The sequence below is a fragment of the Ascaphus truei genome, chromosome 9 (assembly GCF_040206685.1).
Source record: "Ascaphus truei isolate aAscTru1 chromosome 9, aAscTru1.hap1, whole genome shotgun sequence".
NCBI classification, from domain to species: Eukaryota; Metazoa; Chordata; class Amphibia; order Anura; family Ascaphidae; genus Ascaphus; species Ascaphus truei.
Window position 1 is genome coordinate 57,172,668 of NC_134491.1, and position 18,605 is coordinate 57,191,272.

Here is an 18,605-nt window from a genome sequence, read left to right on the forward strand (position 1 = left end):
TATTCTTAACATTCTCTTTTCATGCATCTTGACGGGCGTCAGCACACATTTTAGGTAGCTGACAAAAATGCCTACTTGCCACCAATGGTCATCTTCTCCTTGTGGCTTCTTGGAAGTGACACCAGTCCTGAACCACAGATTACCACTGGCATCTAAAGTCCATACTGTCTCCTGGTCTCCAAGAGTCACACAAACTGGCGCCAGAGCTTGTCTTTCACTGCAACACAACGCAAAAATAACTTCGTCATACCATGTGTGGAATAGCTACAATACTGCATTTAAAAACATCAAATAAAGCATGAACTAAATCCAACTGGGTATAAATCCCGTTTATATAAATGTTAAAATGGTTACCAGTTGAAGCAGTACTACAAGTTGCATTGCTTGTTTTTTTTTTTTACAGGATTGCAGCAGGGGGTCTCCATCATTCATTTCAGCTCTGGGGACCACCTGCTTCCAGAAATACCTCCATAGGGGTGCTGGCATCTCTGCAGCAGGGAATTATTGTATCCAACAAAGTGGCGGCATTTAAATGTCCCACGGGTCAACCTGAAGCCGTGACATCATCCCTTGCGGCATTCCTATTGGACCACGTGCCCGGGGGCTTTAAATGTGCAGGAGATGGCGGCACACCCTACGGAGGTAAGTATCTCTGGAAGCAGGGGCTTCCTGGAGCTGAAATTAATAGGATTCAGCTGCGGAGACCCCCCGGCTTCAATCCTATAACAAAATAAATAAAAGCAAGCAATGCACCATGTAGTGCCGCTTTAATATAGCTGATTTCACATTGGCAGAGATTATTTCCTTTATGTGGTTTTTGTCCTTCAGAGAGATTACCTGATGAGATCACATTTCCACACCTCTCCTTCAGGAGAGAAGCTGCTTACGCCTTCTCTGTACAGGAGTCCTCGCTGCTCAGTAAGCGCCCACACTACATTATTTCTGGCTGTAATCTGGGATAATGGGCAGGGGCAATCCACCTTCACAGCTCTGGCACAAGGACGGTCAACACTGAGACCTTGAAAAGAGGAAAAAAAGCCACAGCAAAGTCACATACAGACTTGGTCTAAAACGGGTAGCCAACTCCAGTCCTCAATGGGCCACCAAAAGTTCAGGTGTTCAGGATATCCCTGCTTCAGCACAGGTGGCTCAGTCAAAGACTGATTTATTAGACAGTTCTACAAATATTCCAAATGGTACATTTTTTTGGGAAGCCCAGAAAATGGCATATGACAAACATATTTACAAAGAGAAAACTAAAAGGCAGATTTTGGTATAATGTGTGTGGTCTGAATGAAGGAGATGTAAAGGGCACAAAAAAGATGAAATTTTTTTTGGGCCAAGACAAATGGGACTGCATCGCCAGTGTATACATCATTTGCTTTAGCTGCATATGTATTAATTGTGCTTTCTGTATTCTGTTTTAATTATGTATATCAGATATAAAGTACTTAACATAATACAATGTTAAAAAAAAATTGGTTTTAAACCCTTTTGGCACAAACCACTGCCATTTAAATATAAATTTAAGACTGCAAATTTGTCTATATGGGTCTCCAACAATTGCTGAAATAATGGCCCTCACTTGGGTGAAATCAGTAAATTAATAGGGTCTTCAATATTTCTTCAAAGTTGCATATCTCCTAACCGGTTGTGGCCAAGAAGTGAAAAACCAATTATGGTTCGCATTAATATAGTCCCGTCTTTGATTAAAGGACTTTGCACTAATCTACAATAATACACCATTGTCAGTGGTTCTCAACTCCAGTGCTCAAGACCCCCCACCAGGGCAGGTTAAGGATATCACAGGTTCAGCACAGGTGACTCAGTAGGCAGTCCCAGACTGAGCCACCTGTGCTGAAGCCGAGATATCCTCAAAACCTGGCCTGGTGGGGCAGCTAAAGGACTGGAGTGAAGAACCCCAGCCATATGTAAAGAAAGCCATCAGAATAAGGGTATTTGCGATCTAACTCCGACACAGATATCAGCCACAGCGTGATCAGCCACAAATAAAGTCCTTAGAAGATGCAGTAAGCAGCCAAACAGACAAAGGCAAAAATCATTAAAAAACATAGCCTTTTATTTATGTCATGTATAAAAGGCAAAAAGTTCTGCAACGCGTTTCGCACCAATCACTGCTTCATTTTTCTTCATCTAATTTAAGCTCTATTTTCTTCCCTCAGAAAGAAAGGAAAAAAAAAAAAAAAAAGAAGAAGGATACACAGCTGAACTGGGTAAGGTTTCCTAGCTTGTACCTGTTTGCAAGTATAGATCTCCATTAGTTCTTATTATCCAAGCAGTGTCATCACTTAATGCCACAAACGCAGTCTGCGGTACAGCTTCGTACCAGTGTCTCTTTCCTTTGATGGTGACTTTTCCGCAAGCAAATGCCTTGTTAGACTTTTGTTCCACCTTCCAAAGAAGGGCTCCTAGAAAGGTACACATGTAAAAATAAATACAAAAAACGTTGAACAGCATGCATGTATAGCCAACTAGTCAAGAGTCTACGGATTTAAAGAAGTGCCACTGTATCTGGGTAGCTTTAAATGTGTGTAGGAAAAAACTGGTTTGTACGCAGTAACAGGTGACACTGTGTGCTCACTTGCATGGCATTTCCCAGAATCCCCAGCTGCAGTGGATGCATTGTATGTGAAGAGCAGGGTTGCAGACTTGTGAATGTGCTCACACCGGATATTTGTATTTGCTATGCAGTAATACCAAGCTCCTTTAAAGTGTGTGGCAAACATTGTGTGTGTTAAACTACTACTTTTTTTTTTTTAAATGCTGGGTTTATGAACCGTTTAGTCACATGTAATATCAATTGGACTGGAAATATATGAAAATCTCGTTTTTGGAGACAAAGGCGATTGCGTGAAATAGCTGGAAGGTGGGAATGATCTAACCTGTAGGAGAGACTGCCACCTGCTGGACAGCATCTTCAAACTTCTGCCACCGCAGGCCCGTACCAGGTAAAGCACTGCAATACAGGCATCCTTTGTAATCCAGGCACCATATATACTTTTCCGAGACAACCAGGCTGAGTATTCCATTACCAGGACAAGAGTAAACCATCCAGCTCTCTGCAAGCTAGTATGTCAAAAGAGCAGAGAGATACAATATATTGTTAGTCAAGTAACAAAGTAGATCTATGCACCTCTTATCTGTGCGAGATGCAACTGGCTTGGGCCTAATAAAAAAAGGTCAGCATTGATCCTTACTGTGCTCCTTTCTCAAGACCACTTCTTATATATTTGCCACATCACATTCTTTAGTCTCTTAGGCAAAAATATGTTCATTTAAACATCTTCTTTCCCTCTAGACAAGGGGAAACCAACTACAGCCATCAAGGGCCACCAACAGGACAGGTTTTCAGGATATCCCTGCTTCATCACAGATGGCTCAATCAACGACTGAGGCACCTCTGCCGATGCAGGGATATCCTGCCCTGTTGGTGGCCCTTGAGTACTGGAATTGGCCACCCCTGGCCTAAGCATAAATATCCCCCCGAAGTGACACCTGCCCCCTATGTTCATTCGATTTAACGCATCCAAATGCTTGAATGCCTTTAAAAAGCATTTAGTCTAATAAAGTTGAAGTCGGCGTTCACCCTTGATGCTCATGCGATACTATAAAAATAGAAGAAACTGATAAACGCCCTAGAAGAGGTAAGAAATGTATGGATGTTAGGAAATGGTGGTTTAAACTAGAGAGAAAAAGAATACCCTCTTGAACTACAAAGAGTATGAAAAAGGGACGTCTGTGGATTGAACAGTCCTTGTAGATTACAGATACAAAGCGTTTAAAGGTATTTCAAATGTCCCTTATTCTTTATCATCATGGCTATAATATACCAAATTGATAAATACAGCCATGCCACACAAATAGTAATACCTGCTCAGATTTTAATAAAGCAGCGTCTTCTTGGGTGGAACGAATCATGTCTTGGGAGCTCTTTTCACCCATTTCTGCTACACTAGTTTCTGAAGAGGAGTAGGGCAACCCACGGCCATATATATCGTCCTCGTCGCTGGACATGTGGTCTTGGTCAGAGATTTCCATTTTATAGCCTTTGATAGCTGCTTTAGAGTCCTGTGGAATGAAGACCCCACTTTGCCTGGTCACATTCTCAATGAAACTTGAGGGCACTTGACACTTCATTACTTCACAATGCTGCTCCTCACCCAAGGTTTTATCACTTTCTTTCCAGATCTCCGAGGACTTTCTCTCTTCTGATACACTGGTGAAGTGGGAGCCCATAGCTTTCAACACCTCACTGGCATCTGTTGACTTCTTCTTGTTCACACATTCATCCAATGGATACCGCTCCGTGAAACAACGAGGCTCTGTGTCAGAAAAACTTTTTGTATTTCTGTTTGTAACCAACAACTCAAGTTGCACACTATCAACAGTTTCAGGGTTACCTGTGGAAATTGGGGCAGACTCTCCTGCAATTGTAATCAGTGCATTCTTGTTGATACCTTCTAATAATTCTACTGCTCCTTTGTCAAGTTGACCACTCTCATTGTCCTTTAGAGCAGCAACAGATTCGACATTCTGAAGATTACTGAAAACATCCAGGCTGTTATCATCCAAGTCCCCCTGGTACTTTCCACTGAATAAGCTTTCTTGAGAACTTAGGTGATCAACGCTGTCACTCGGTAAGCTTGCAGTGGCAGAAAAAAGGTCAGAGTTGAACGCGAGAGGGCTATCGATACTTGGTGTGCTTTCAAGAGAGCCGAATTCCTGATTCCTCGATCCATTTTCTGATGTCACTGCCGGCAACGAGGGAGACAAAAGCAAATCTGCCATATAAGATCTATCACAGTGTATTAGTACCAAGAAGGATTTAAAATGCATTTATGCTCCCAATCCATTTGTACCAAAGTAAAAAGAATCTTCAGGGCCACACCTCAAGTCTTACAAACCCCACAATTCTTTGTGTTTTTAGATCATTCTATTATGGGGAGTGGGCAGTGGGGTGTGGAAATCCATCATCTAGTTGGTAAAAATGAAACAAGGAATAACATTTTTAAAAAGTCACAATATTGTGGCTCCAAGTTAACAAAGCCACAGAAGAAGTTCTAGGACTTCTCCAGGACATAATGGGAAAGCTGGCATGGTTTTCATGCATTGGAAAACGGTCTGAAACTATAATGTAAACATTAGCTAAAAAGCAGTGTGAATTTAACACAAGTATGCACTTTAATTCCCATCGAGAATTGCCTGTTTCTACTACAATTTAGTGAATAATTCCTGTTAACCCAGAGAGGTTCTCTCTAAGTAGTGTTTCAGGCACAAGAAGGTTAAAGGCCATATTCACGAACCAGTGCCAAGACATCTCATGAACCCATTCAACACTTCGACTGGCGACTTTCGGCCATTTCTACTAAAATTCACAAAAAGCTGGAACTGGGATTTAAGTCAGAGCCAACTTTATATTACTACCTTCATCATCAACATTGTCCTGGAGTATTGCAACAATAACACCCTGTGGAAATGAATAAATCACACAACATATTGAATGTCAAATATATAAAAGGGATCACCTGGTCTTCTCCTTTTCTTCTTTTTCACTTTGATGGACTTCACAATCAGCTCCTGGTCAAATTCTTTGTTGCTAATGGTGCTGAACCTCTGAGAGCTGGGCCGCTGCTCTCTCAGCACATGGAAGCCACCGTCGTCTCCTGTAATAGGGAGACTGGTTTCGCTGTCCACGGAAGTAAAGGAGCTGCTCCGGCTTCTCGTTTCTACTGGTAGTGAGCAGCTCCTATTCCTGGACTCGCTCGCCAGGTCTGCCGTCTTCTCTTCGTGCTCAAGGCTGCAGAGCTCAATTTTCGCAGTCATTATGGTTTGGACATCGTCTTTCTTGCTCTCGTTATTGTTCGACAACGCAACATTTTGGCTTTTAATTTCCACTGCAGATGCGGGCGATATTGCAGTGTTTGATCGGAAAGGGCTTTGTAGTATTCCTATTGCAACAATAACAAATACAGCAAGAATACAGAGACTAAATACACAAGAGATAGAAAAAGATAAGGATTAAATGTTTCGTAACCTAGGACATGCCCCCATACACACCCCTATATTACTTTCTGTTGCGCGCCGCCCCTCCCCCCCCCAAAAAAAACACTTGCGCAAAAAGATGTTCTGTTGGATTGGATTAATATGGATTAGGAAAAATACTAGTATTTCACGTTTTAGGATGTTGCCTTTGTTGTATTAAACAGAACATATATAAAGTACAGATTTAGATGATAGATTCTAAAGAACATCTGAAATGCAGATGGAATTTTTGTTCCCAATATTAAGACTAATCCACCAAATAAACCATCAAGAGGTTACACAGGTTTTCAATTCAATGCATCACATACAACGCCGACATCTCACGTATGCTTGTGGATTTAACGCAGTAGATTAGTAGAAGTGAATTAATAAATATTTTATACAAACCAGATACAGCTCCTTCCGGCATGTCTGAGATTCTGATGATGTCTCGGTCACCTTTCAGGAGAAAGATTTCATTATTTGTGCAGGACACGGACACGATGTCTCCTGAACTTTCCAAACCCCCGATGACCGCCTGCCAAAGACAAATATACAGGACTCTCTATTACAAAAGCAACAATCCAGATAGGGCATTTACAAAAACGCCCTAATTACAGAAGTTACTTTGAGTGCACATCTTCCATGCAATGTTGTCATTTTCTGTAGTTATCTAGATCTACTACACGTCTGAGAACCTGTAATGCTGGAGAGAACAGCAATGATTTGCAGGTACAGGGAGGTTAAACAAAAGCCTTAACTTCAACGTCGCATGTGTAAATCTTCTGTTCATCTGGGATTTTTGGTATCAAATAATCCCCTGATAAACCAACTCCTGCAGTGCCTTATTGACAGTTCCCTACAATCTCATCCGCTCACTTCGATCTGCAGGTGAAGGATTCCCAATAGTTGCCAGAATCTTCTTGACTTCCTTTGGGGCCCGAGCTTTTAGCCACGCTGCTCCTACTCTCTGGAACAGTCTGCCCCATACAGTTAGAGAGGCCCCCTCTCTAAAAAGCTATAAAAAAACAGGCACAACACCAACCTATTTACCGAGGCATTTAATTAATGAACCCACAACCTGTCCGGCACTTAATAACTACAATACCGTCCCATCCTCTACTGCATCTTTCCTTGCATTGGTCTGTTTTATAACCTTAAAATGTGTTATTTTTACCTTTTTGTATCAGTGATGTGCTTTGCGTGCCATTGTGAGAAAAGCACTATATAAATAAGTTACTATCCCAGCCATGAGATGTCACAAAACAATGCTCAAGTCACATTCTACAATATTAAGCGGTTGTAACCATTCTACGGTGTACTAGTTAATGTGTTATAGTTGGTACAGTTCAGGTTACCTGATTGACCGTGTCAATTAGAAAGATGCTGTACTCATCCCAGCTTAGAACCCAACCTTCATGCAGAAAGCAAGATAAAAGACCAAGATGCTTCTCAGATGACGCAAATCTTTCTTCATTTAACATTTCAACACGGGGAAATAACTCAAAAGATTCGAGTTTTTGCGATAATACATCCTTTAAAATGAATGTGGTAGAAACCGCGCCGTGGGTGTCAGACTTCCAGAGACGTAGGCCCGGCCTTGATGCAAATAATGTTAGGTCAGTTTGCTTGCATAGTCCAGGTACAAAACAAGCTCCAAATCTGCCATTGCTATAAGATTAAGGACAGGAGAATAATTACACAACAAATGACACACACACACACACACACACACACCTATAGCTTAAAAGAAGTATTCAAATTCACATGTCGAAAACGTAAATAGTAATTCTTCATATAATTTAAGGGCTGGCAACTTCAGAACAATACTGGAGGCGTGTCCATGGGTGACCCCCTCCCCCTTCTTTGTTTGGGGACACTTGGATGGTAAGCAGGGGGTTCCTCATTTAGATGAGAAAACAATAACCGTATCAGCGACGGTTAAAAAAAAAAAAGTGGAGAAAACAGATAGAGGACGGACCAAATGTACATAGCTACAAATATGTCGTGTGTGTTTTTCTTGGAAATCGTACAAGAATGTAACTATTACAAGGAAGAATTAGGCATCTGCTATAAATTCTTTGAGACCATTTTCTTTTTCACATTGAAGTGAATGGTTTTTAACATTGGAAATGGACAAAAATTTAGCTAGAAATTGAAATACATTTTTTTTTTGCCTGAAAGGTTTCAGGAAATCTTAAAATGAAACCAAAAACGTTTTAAAACTGAAGGTTGTATAGTGATTCATGCTTCTGAAATCTTTCAAGGTTGGTGCTGAAAATAAGGCTAAAGATCAAGTTCTGAAAATTAGTGAAGCAATAGCATTGATTCGCCTTAATTATAGCAAAATAGCAAAGGCACTTCTCCAAGGGAGCACAGAGAGTGATAAACCAGCTGTATCGTTAATTTTTAATTGATAGTAAGTTACTTACCTTTTTCTAGGCTGATTCCCAACTTGCTTGACCTCCTTTTCTTCAGTGTAAAAAAGCAGAGTTCTTTGAGAGGTTGACACAAGCAGTAATTTATGGCTGTAATCCAACTGAACTATTGAAGACATCTCCTCCAGTATAAGGCTGGGCTTGCAAGAGCCCTAAAAACCACAGACACACACGTTTAGTACAGTATATGAAGACTGAATATTGCCAGAATCGGTCCGATATTGCTAAAAGAATTGCCATGATGTACAAGTACAGGCTTGCTACGTACAGGCAGCATAAATGACTTACCTCTTGTAACAGCTGGACATCGTTTTAATAATACAAAAAACACACTTCACCTTGTCAAAGTCCAGATCAGACTGTACAATCTTTCCTCGGTCATCACCAGAAAATAACTTCATCCCATTGGGACTCCAGGTCACAGCTGTAATGCTGCTCTTATGAATGCCGAGTACATCGAATCGTCTTAGCTGTAAAGTGAAACAGTAGCAAAACTAAAAAAGGAACAACGCAGAAGCCAAAAACAAACAGCCAGGAAGGAACTGGACAAGAAGCTGTATATTTCTCCTTGACAGCATATGATTTCCGAATTTCTTGCCTGCAAGTAGGGGAAGCAAGATGGAGCCAAGTATTGTACTACTGGTTATTTTAACAGTAAAAGTGTGCCCCCCATAAATTAAAACATTTCAAGGCAGCCGTCTACATTTTTTGTTTCCTGCCTAAGTTTTCTAAGCATGTATATACACACACTTTTTTTTTTTAAAAATAAATTACTATATTTGCAGGAACATATTACTCGACTACTCCAGGGCAAAGAAATAATATGGGCTTAGGAAAAAAAAAAAAAAACCCCACACTCGCCTGGGATGCGTGGAAGATTGCGAGTGAGATGTGGTGCTAAAGGACAGCAGCATAGCGCTATGCAAAGCATTAGGGTGCGCAACTGAAGGAGAGGATTTACAGCTCTGTTTCCCAAGAGGTTGAGCAGCAACTGTTGTCTTTTGTTCACCGCGTGCGCTGGCGGAGGGACCTCACGAGAGGGAGGTAAAAAATGTCAAGCCCTGAAAATAATTCTATAAAATTGAACAAAAGGGTCAAATACCAAAAAAGTTGAATGATTTGAAGGACATGTAAACAAAGGAGAACACGCACCTGTTTGTTTCTTCCAGGTAAAGGGGACACGAGCTGAAAAACCGCGACCCTTCCAGACACTGTACCTACTGCAACAATGTCATCAAAGCAGCTCAGAAGTTTTACGACAGTGATAGATTCGGTCTTTCCCTGTCAAAACATATGCTTCATTAGGAGCCCGAAGTATAGAGAACAGTAACCTTTTCATAGGCAAAGGTATCTTACTGCAGGCCTGCATTGTACTGGAAGTTACGCATGCCTTTATTTATATAGCGCCATCCACATACACAGCGCTTTACAATACACGTGACACAATATAACACAATGGGTATAAGCGCTTCAGACATAAAACAATAGGAATACGAAAAGGAGCCCCTTCCCCGGAGAGCTTACAATTTAAGTGGTGAGGAGAAGTTAGGCAGGAGGAGGGTGTTCAGGTAAGTGCGTCTGCAAGGGGCCAAAGTAAGTGCATATGAGATGTATAGTATCATCCAGCACAGCTACTCAGTTCGCTAGAGGTGTTTTATTTTTTTAGAAAGGTCCTAAAAGATGGATAGAGAGGGTGCTAGTCGGATAGAGTGGAAGGGCATTCCCGAGGTGTGTGGCAGCGAGCGAGGGCTTTAGATACAATAGGGGCAGACAAAAGACATCCATGGGCAGAACGCAAGTTAAGCATTTGCACATAACTCTCATATGGAGTGAAATACAAGTAAATATATTTGATGTGATCCTTCATGTATATGTACTTAATTGGAAAGAGTATATACCAGGGATATTTAGATACGGCTGTAATATACAGACTACTATAGGAGGGCATAGATCTAGATCTTTAAAAAATATATATATGGTTACTCCCCAATATTCAAAAAGTAATAAAAAACAATTTGAGTAATGCAAAATGGCCCATTTAATGTGTCAATGCTGTAGTAGGGCATTCTAAAAAGTCACATCAACCCTAGAGGTGGTTACATTACTAGCTAGCCAACCTTTGGAAGGACAAAGACGAAAGCTCATCACAGATGTTATAATAAATGAGCTTCTAAAGACCACACAAAAGATCTTTATATCTGAATTAAAAACTAGTAGGACAATTACAAAATGCTACTGCCAGCTTATAACAATTGATAACAATACATGTACTCATGGTAAAAATGTGCACCATTCCTTAAAGTCTCACAGCTTAGTCACTAGAACAGGGCTTTTTCACCTTTCATATTACATTATTCTAAAGACTTGTCCAGTCTCCAATACTGATGCAAGACTTACCTAAATTGCATGGTACAGTAATATGTTGCCTACATAATGTAGCAGTTTCTATGACAAAATATTCAGAAGAAATGTTACCTCCAGGTTGTATTTCTTCATCTGTTTTGTGTGTCTGCAATACAGATATAGCATTCCTATGCTACTGCCAACTGCAATATAGTCGCCACTGGCATCAAGTGCGGTCAGGTAAACTACAATCGATCGGAACCCTTTCTGAACCTTTGCAGGAATAGCTTTGATGATGGAATACAAAGGATAGAATTCCTTAAATGTTACAGCTGCAGGTGCAGTTGCCATGGTCATCAGATTAGTAAGCAGAAATGCAAACCTTCACATAATGCCCAAGGGTACCTGAAATGCAGTGAATAAAAAGAAAAAGAAAAAAAAGACCGTTAAATACCTGCTGAATCAACCAATAAGTATTCCACTGCTATGCAAGGTCCAAAACCCTAAACCAAGTACACTTAACATAGTGTGCACATATGAATATTTTGTATTATTTTTCCCCTTCAAAAAAGGTACATGCACAATTCAATTGATTTAATTTGGTAATCAAAATAATGTATTTTGCAGATGGGAAGAGCAACTTGTGCTTTCTTCATAACATTTTCTGTATCCTAAAGAAATACAAATATGCATGAATATCAACATACAACTATATATACACTAGTATTTCTTTACTCTTGCAACCTAGCAAAGATGGAAGTCTAAGATACTTACCTCTGTAGTGGGTGCCAATCAGCAGCTCCACAGGTATAAAAAGGTCCTCATCACGCGGGCCAATAGGAAGCTGGAAGGGATAATGTCACGGCTTCCTATTTGCCCTCAGGACATTTAAGCACTATTGTGTTCGGCACACACACAAGCCTAGCTGGAGCGGAGAGCGGCACACACACAAGCCTAGCTGGAGCGGAGAGCGGCACACACACAAGCCTAGCTGGAGCGGATAGCGGCACACACACAAGCCTAGCTGGAGCGGATAGCGGCACACACACAACCCTAGCTGGAGCGGATAGCGGCACACACACAACCCTAGCTGGAGGGGATAGCGGCACACACACAACCCTAGCTGGAGCGGATAGCGGCACACACACAAGCCTAGCTGGAGCGGATAGCGGCACACACACAAGCCTAGCTGGAGCGGATAGCGGCACACACACAACCCTAGCTGGAGCGGATAGCGGCACACACACAAGCCTAGCTGGAGCGGATAGCGGCACACACACAAGCCTAGCTGGAGCGGATAGCGGCACACACACAACCCTAGCTGGAGCGGATAGCGGCACACACACAACCCTAGCTGGAGCGGATAGCGGCACACACACAAGCCTAGCTGGAGCGGATAGCGGCACACACACAACCCTAGCTGGAGCGGATAGCGGCACACACACAAGCCTAGCTGGAGCGGAGAGCGGCACACACACAAGCCTAGCTGGAGCGGATAGCGGCACACACACAAGCCTAGCTGGAGCGGATAGCGGCACACACACAAGCCTAGCTGGAGTGGATAGCGGCACACACACAAGCCTAGCTGGAGCGGATAGCGGCACACACACAAGCCTAGCTGGAGCGGAGAGCGGCACACACACAAGCCTAGCTGGAGCGGAGAGCGGCACCCCCTACGGAGGTATCAGGTGCAGCAGGGTTCTCATAATGATGAAATGAGGATAACAAAAAGGAAGAGCATGATCAATGTTACTCAGCTAGCAACAATGCTTTAATGGTCAATAGTCACAAACCCGCTGTGCTTAGGAGAAAAATAAATTAATACGGGCATTTCTTCCTCTGTTCTCACAAGTGTCTATGTTAAGTTGTGTCTACAAACAGCTCTAGTTCTTTTGATTTTAAAGGCGCAATCCCACATAGCGGCAAGTTGAATTTCTTTGGGGCTTCTGAATGGGTAAGGGTTTGTCAATCAAGTGTTTTTGTTACCCTTATCCTACCATGTCCTTAACAGTTGTGGGTAGGGGGGACACTGGCGGTACAAGCACATGCTGAACACACAATGACATTACACAAACGGGAACAGCAAGAGGAAAATCACACCCCTCCCAAGTTTGATTAAACAAAAAAAAAAAAAGGTGAAAAAACATACAGTCACACAATAGGTGTAAAATTTGTGTAAAAGAAAGGGATAGAAGGGAAAATGTACCCAGATTAGACCCCTTAAACATGTCACTGTAAGTACTGTAATCTCTTCAATTATTTCTCAAAAATGTCCTATATTGGTTTCAGAGACAACGTGCCAGGAGTCAAAATAATAAGAGAAGTCAGAAAATGATACAAAGTATGTCAGAATGCTAATAAAAAAGGAATTATTTGCATTGTGCAGTGACACAGCTCTGTGCGAGCATGATGTACAAAGAAAACATTCTTTTGTAGACGCTCTAGAAAGGGAGGGGTGAATGTGGCTGTGTGTGTTTCTCAAAAAGCCAAGTCACAAACTAAACTGAACACTATTCATCAAGGGCAGAGCAGCCAGATACCAGTCCTGTGCAATGTCTCAAATAATTATTTGGAAAACATATACAAAAGAATGATTTTCCTGGAGCGGTCAACCATAAAAATTCCAAAATCTCATGTAATTACTAAACAAACATGGCTTGATTGATCTTATTTCAATACATGGGAGAGCAAAGTGCTCAGAACAAAGCAAAAAAACCCCAAAAAACAATGCACAATAACCGCTTGTTATCTGCTGCGTTTATCTCCATTATAAAACAGAATTTATGCTACAAAGTAGAGGGCAGACTTATTTATTGCAATTAAACAATACATTTCTACAGAATGAATATTGTGCTTTTCTTTTGGTTTCTCAAACCCCTGGCAGACCCGAGGGTTACATACTACAGATGTGTAAAGCATTACTTTTAAGACCAGAATGTGATACGGGTGGCTGGATACAAAGGCTGAGAACCACGCAACCAATAATTTAGGAAAAAAGACCAACCCTCACAATGTGACATCAGAGTCCCACTTTGCACACAAAAACAACATATTTTACCATATATATTTAAAAAAAAACAAAAAACACAACATTGAAAAACAGCATGACCCTTAAAGTAAATATTACTCGTTTTTGTGTTCAGTGAAAAGGTAACTTTCGGACTGGAGGAAAAGTATTCTGTTTCCTTAGGTATAAAAGCAGAAATAGCCGTGTTAGTGAAGAGTACATCATTATTAGGTGATATCTATTGTTAGTCAAATTTTTTGTTAAAAAAAAAATGTATTATAATAAGACAACCTTTCAAGTGTTCTCTTCCTCAGGGCAGCAATACTGATTTACAGACATTGCATGAGTTTAACACAGATGTAAAAAACAAAAACAAGATAATCTAGGACTGAAGATGTGGCGATTTCATGGCAAAGGGATAGAAAATAAACAGACAGGGCAATATATGGATGAAAGGGATGTGAGAAATGGAGAGAGCATGTAGGACCATATATCCATCAGCAGTGTGCAAGGGGGTGGGGTTGAGATTAAAATTAACAGGTAGGGAGAAACCGTACAAAGAATTAGGATAGTGAGAATACAGCCTCACACACAACTAAAACTTTCTTCAAGAAGAAAATGTACCTACAACTAATGGGGAAGCAATGGGCACCACAATATGCCCATCTCTTTACGGCAAATCTTGAACAGAGATTCCTCAATATTGATCTCTTTATAATATGCTTTTCTCAGCTCTTTATAATTTGGAGTAAAGAAAATCTAGAACAATTTTACGATTCCTTCAATTCATTCCACCAATCAATTATGCTCAAAATAGATATTAATTTACAATGGTATTTGGGACCAAGGCTAAATTTCTAAAGCCACCAATGAGAGTTTCAGATCAGAACCAGCTCTTATACCATCCTAACACTTGTTACTAATTTTAAGTATCTGGGCATATGGTTTGACTCCCATTTAATATTTGGGTTGCACATAGATACCCCGACATCTAAATACCAATTATAGTCTTTGGAGACATAGTATATGGTACAGCACCACAAATTCACCTTAGCAAACAAGACACCCTCTACAATTCAATATGCCGCTTTGTCATCCAATTTAACTACAACTACATCACTGCGAAATGCTCAAAGAACTAGATTGGCCATCACCAGAGTCTAGGTGCAAAGTACATTTTCCCTTCAAATTCTTTTTTTGGCAAGCTACCCAGCTATCTGAACCAGCTCTTCACCCCTATCACACACATCACTTATCACCTGTGATCGGAAATCCAAAAGTCTGTTCATAATCCCAAGGTTCAACGAAGTATCCAGACGCTCCTCTTATCGTGCACCCCACACCTGGAACAATCTACCTGAGACGCTCAAAGTCGCCACCAGTCTAAATTCTTTCAAAACTAAAGCTGTGTCTCAGTTTAATCTGGTCTGTAACTTTTTCATATGCCTAAAAGATAAAATATGTTAAACTGTTCATGTAATGTCTTTATACATAATGTATAACCCTGTTCATTCAATACAAACATATATTTGTAACCATGCATTTGTCATCATAACTTTCTGGATACAAGACGACCACTGAAGAATGACAAACTCACCACATCTGTGTACAAGAAACCCAGAGAGATGTAGTTCCCCCCACAACTCCAGGTTCCATCCTACTCATTACAAAAAGGAGCCATCATACACAGCCAGGCTTATAAGATATCACTGCATATGCTCTGACACTAAAGACAGGAACCATGTGACAACCATTCAGACAGAAGGGATACAAGCCAAAGACTACTGCCAAAACAATTGCAACTGCACTTAAAGCCCCACATGAACACCTGCTCCAATACAAGAAGTCAGCAGACACATACTACTCTAGTGGCTACATATAACCCTGCACTAGAGGGAATATGAAAAATAATCAAAGATCTGAAACCCAAGCCGACAGAGGATGAGACATTAAAATAAATATCCCCCAAACCTCCCATCCTTGCATTCCGGCAACCCCTCAGACAGAAGTTTGTCAACAGAAAACTTTAAACTCCAGGACGCCGAGAACAGCACAAGACCATGCAACATCACACGCTGCAAACATATATGCCAAGATCCCACAGCCAGTCACAAACGTCAAAAACTCAATGTTAAAGGATCATACTACTGTACATCCAGGAATGTGGTATATATGATGAAATGCAGCAAAATGTGACCAAGGATGCTACATTGGTCAAACCAGTACAAACCTACAGAATAACACACCATGAAGAGGGAAGATACTGCACTCGAGTGGGACACTACTTCTGACAGCCAGCTCATTCCATAAATGATGTAAAAATCAAAATCCTCAGAGGAATGTTTAAAACCTTCTCCCCCGCTGCACCCCCACCCCCCTTAAACACTGCTGATGGATATATGGTCCTAAATGTTCTCTTCATTTCTCACCATCCCTTTCAACCATTTATTGCCCTGTCTGTTTACTTACTATCCCCTTTGATATGCATTCGCCACATATTCTGTCTTAGATTGTTATCTTGTGTTAAACTGAGAGAATCTCTGTAAATCAGTATTGCTGACCTGAGGAAGAGAGAGAGAACTCTCAAAAGCTTGTCTTATAATAATAAAATAAAAAAACAAGCATCATCAAATACATAAACTAATTTACTCTGGACTATTTTCCTCTGGTAAAAATATATTTTTTCTATTCCCATAAGAAATTAAATCCATAGTTCTTTACCTGGTCAGCCTCCACTTTGTGGTTTAGGAGTGTCTTGTGGAGGAGAAACAAACTCCAAGGTGGAGACACATTGCCCATGATAAAGGGGAGGGATCAGATAAAGACTGTACAAACCATCCCGAGCATCTGGTTACCAGGGACAACCATGCTATATAGACACCAAGCACTGCTCCTGCTACAAAACACCATACGGCCCATTCAAGGCAATAGGCTAAGGAAGAGGTCTTATGGAATTGCCCCACTAAGTAAATATGGCTCTAAATGTTACAACATTAAATATATCTATATCAATTGTTATGCATGTGATCACGGCTGCCCATTTCCCAGCTATTTGATCATTCATCTCCTGCCTTCTCTTTCTCTCAGATAATGCTGCATATCTATTAGAATGAAGGTCTGGTGCGAAGTACTGAAGGAAAAGAGAATGTAATTTTTACAAACACTGGTCTTTCCTGTTTTGAGAGAGACTTGTGAGCACATTCACGTCTCAGACAGGTCTGCACCCCTGCCTTTCAACCATTATCACCTAGCATACAGTGCTCCCACTGCAGCAAGGGATTCTGGGAAATGACATGCAAATGAGCACACTGTGTCACCTTTTGCCTTGAATATCCATACACATGGAGCCCATTAATTTATATATATATATATATATATATATATATATATATATATATACACACACACACACACACACACACACACACACACAATATTACACTATACACATAGATAAAAATACATGTCAATGTTTAATGAATATAGATTGCTTTTTAACCTGATTTAGCAGCATGACTTTGACAAAGCCCCTTCCGCTCCTGGCCGTGTTGCTGACTCCTCTGGCAGCAAGTAGGGAGCTGGGCACCTCTCCCTCCCTCCGGCAGCAGGTAAGGAGCTGGGCACCTCTCCCTCCCTCCGGCAGCAGGTAAGGAGCCCTCCCTCCGGCAGCAGGTAAGGAGCTGGGCACCTCTCCCTCCCTCCGGCAGCAGGTAAGGAGCTGGGCAGCAGGTAAGGAGCTGGGCAGCAGGTAAGGAGCTGGGCAGCAGGTAAGGAGCTGGGCACCTCTCCCTCCCTCCCTCCGGCAGCAGGTAAGGAGCTGGGCAGCAGGTAAGGAGCTGGGCAGCAGGTAAGGAGCTGGGCAGCAGGTAAGGAGCTGGGCAGCAGGTAAGGAGCTGGGCACCTCTCCCTCCCTCCGGCAGCAGGTAAGGAGCTGGGCAGCAGGTAAGGAGCTGGGCAGCAGGTAAGGAGCTGGGCAGCAGGTAAGGAGCTGGGCACCTCTCCCTCCGGCAGCAGGTAAGGAGCTGGGCAGCAGGTAAGGAGCTGGGCACCTCTCCCTCCCTCCCTCCCTCCGGCAGCAGGTAAGGAGCTGGGCAGCAGGTAAGGAGCTGGGCAGCAGGTAAGGAGCTGGGCACCTCTCCCTCCCTCCGGCAGCAGGTAAGGAGCTGGGCAGCAGGTAAGGAGCTGGGCAGCAGGTAAGGAGCTGGGCACCTCTCCCTCCCTCCGGCAGCAGGTAAGGAGCTGGGCAGCAGGTAAGGAGCTGGGCACCTCTCCCTTCCTCCGGCAGCAGGTAAGGAGCTGGGCACCTCTCCCTTCCTCCGGCAGCAGGTAAGAAGCTGGGCACCTCTCCCTTCCTCCGGCAGCAGGTAAGAAGCTGGGCACCTATCCCTTCCTCCGGCAGCAGGTAAGGAGCTGGGCACCTCTCCCTTCCTCCGGCAGCAGGTAAGGAGCTGGGCACCTCTCCCTTCCTCCGGCAGCAGGTAAGGAGCTGGGCACCTCTCCCTTCCTCCGGCAGCAGGTAAGGAGCTGGGCACCTCTCCCTTCCTCCGGCAGCAGGTAAGGAGCTGGGCACCTCTCCCTTCCTCCGGCAGCAGGTAAGGAGCTGGGCACCTCTCCCTCCCTCGGGCAGCAGGTAAGGAGCTGGGCACCTCTCCCTCCCTCCGGATGCAGACCCCCGCTCAGGAGACCCCCGCTCCACCTGACGCAGCTAAAATAGTTGCTTAGAATCTGACACCCACAAACACTGCCCGACGGGGATCCAATCAGATCACGTGACG

At 42.5% G+C, this 18,605-nt stretch overlaps 1 protein-coding gene across 4 annotated transcripts in view; it reads right to left on the reverse strand.

Annotated features, from left to right (window-relative positions):
- Window positions 1-18,596, reverse strand: part of TECPR2 (tectonin beta-propeller repeat containing 2) — a 36,470-nt gene extending 17,874 nt beyond the window's left edge. The window contains exons 1-14 of one of the 4 annotated variants that reach the window (XM_075615032.1): window positions 17,330-18,596; window positions 10,956-11,228; window positions 9,633-9,761; window positions 8,819-8,950; window positions 8,475-8,632; window positions 7,401-7,713; window positions 6,451-6,580; window positions 5,547-5,969; window positions 4,422-4,772; window positions 3,892-4,343; window positions 2,904-3,087; window positions 2,256-2,429; window positions 838-1,018; window positions 76-217 (exon numbers count right to left, since the gene is read on the reverse strand). In XM_075615032.1, coding sequence (XP_075471147.1) covers window positions 76-217; window positions 838-1,018; window positions 2,256-2,429; window positions 2,904-3,087; window positions 3,892-4,343; window positions 4,422-4,772; window positions 5,547-5,969; window positions 6,451-6,580; window positions 7,401-7,713; window positions 8,475-8,632; window positions 8,819-8,950; window positions 9,633-9,761; window positions 10,956-11,180 — 2,994 coding nt within the window. In that variant the 5' untranslated portion in view covers window positions 11,181-11,228; window positions 17,330-18,596. Of the gene's footprint in view, window positions 1-75; window positions 218-837; window positions 1,019-2,255; window positions 2,430-2,903; window positions 3,088-3,891; window positions 4,773-5,546; window positions 5,970-6,450; window positions 6,581-7,400; window positions 7,714-8,474; window positions 8,633-8,818; window positions 8,951-9,632; window positions 9,762-10,955; window positions 11,229-16,299; window positions 16,392-17,329 lie in introns of all 4 variants that reach the window. The other 3 variants (XM_075615029.1, XM_075615031.1, XM_075615028.1) reach the window with 3 other exon arrangements.
- Window positions 18,597-18,605: the final 9 nt, after the last annotated feature.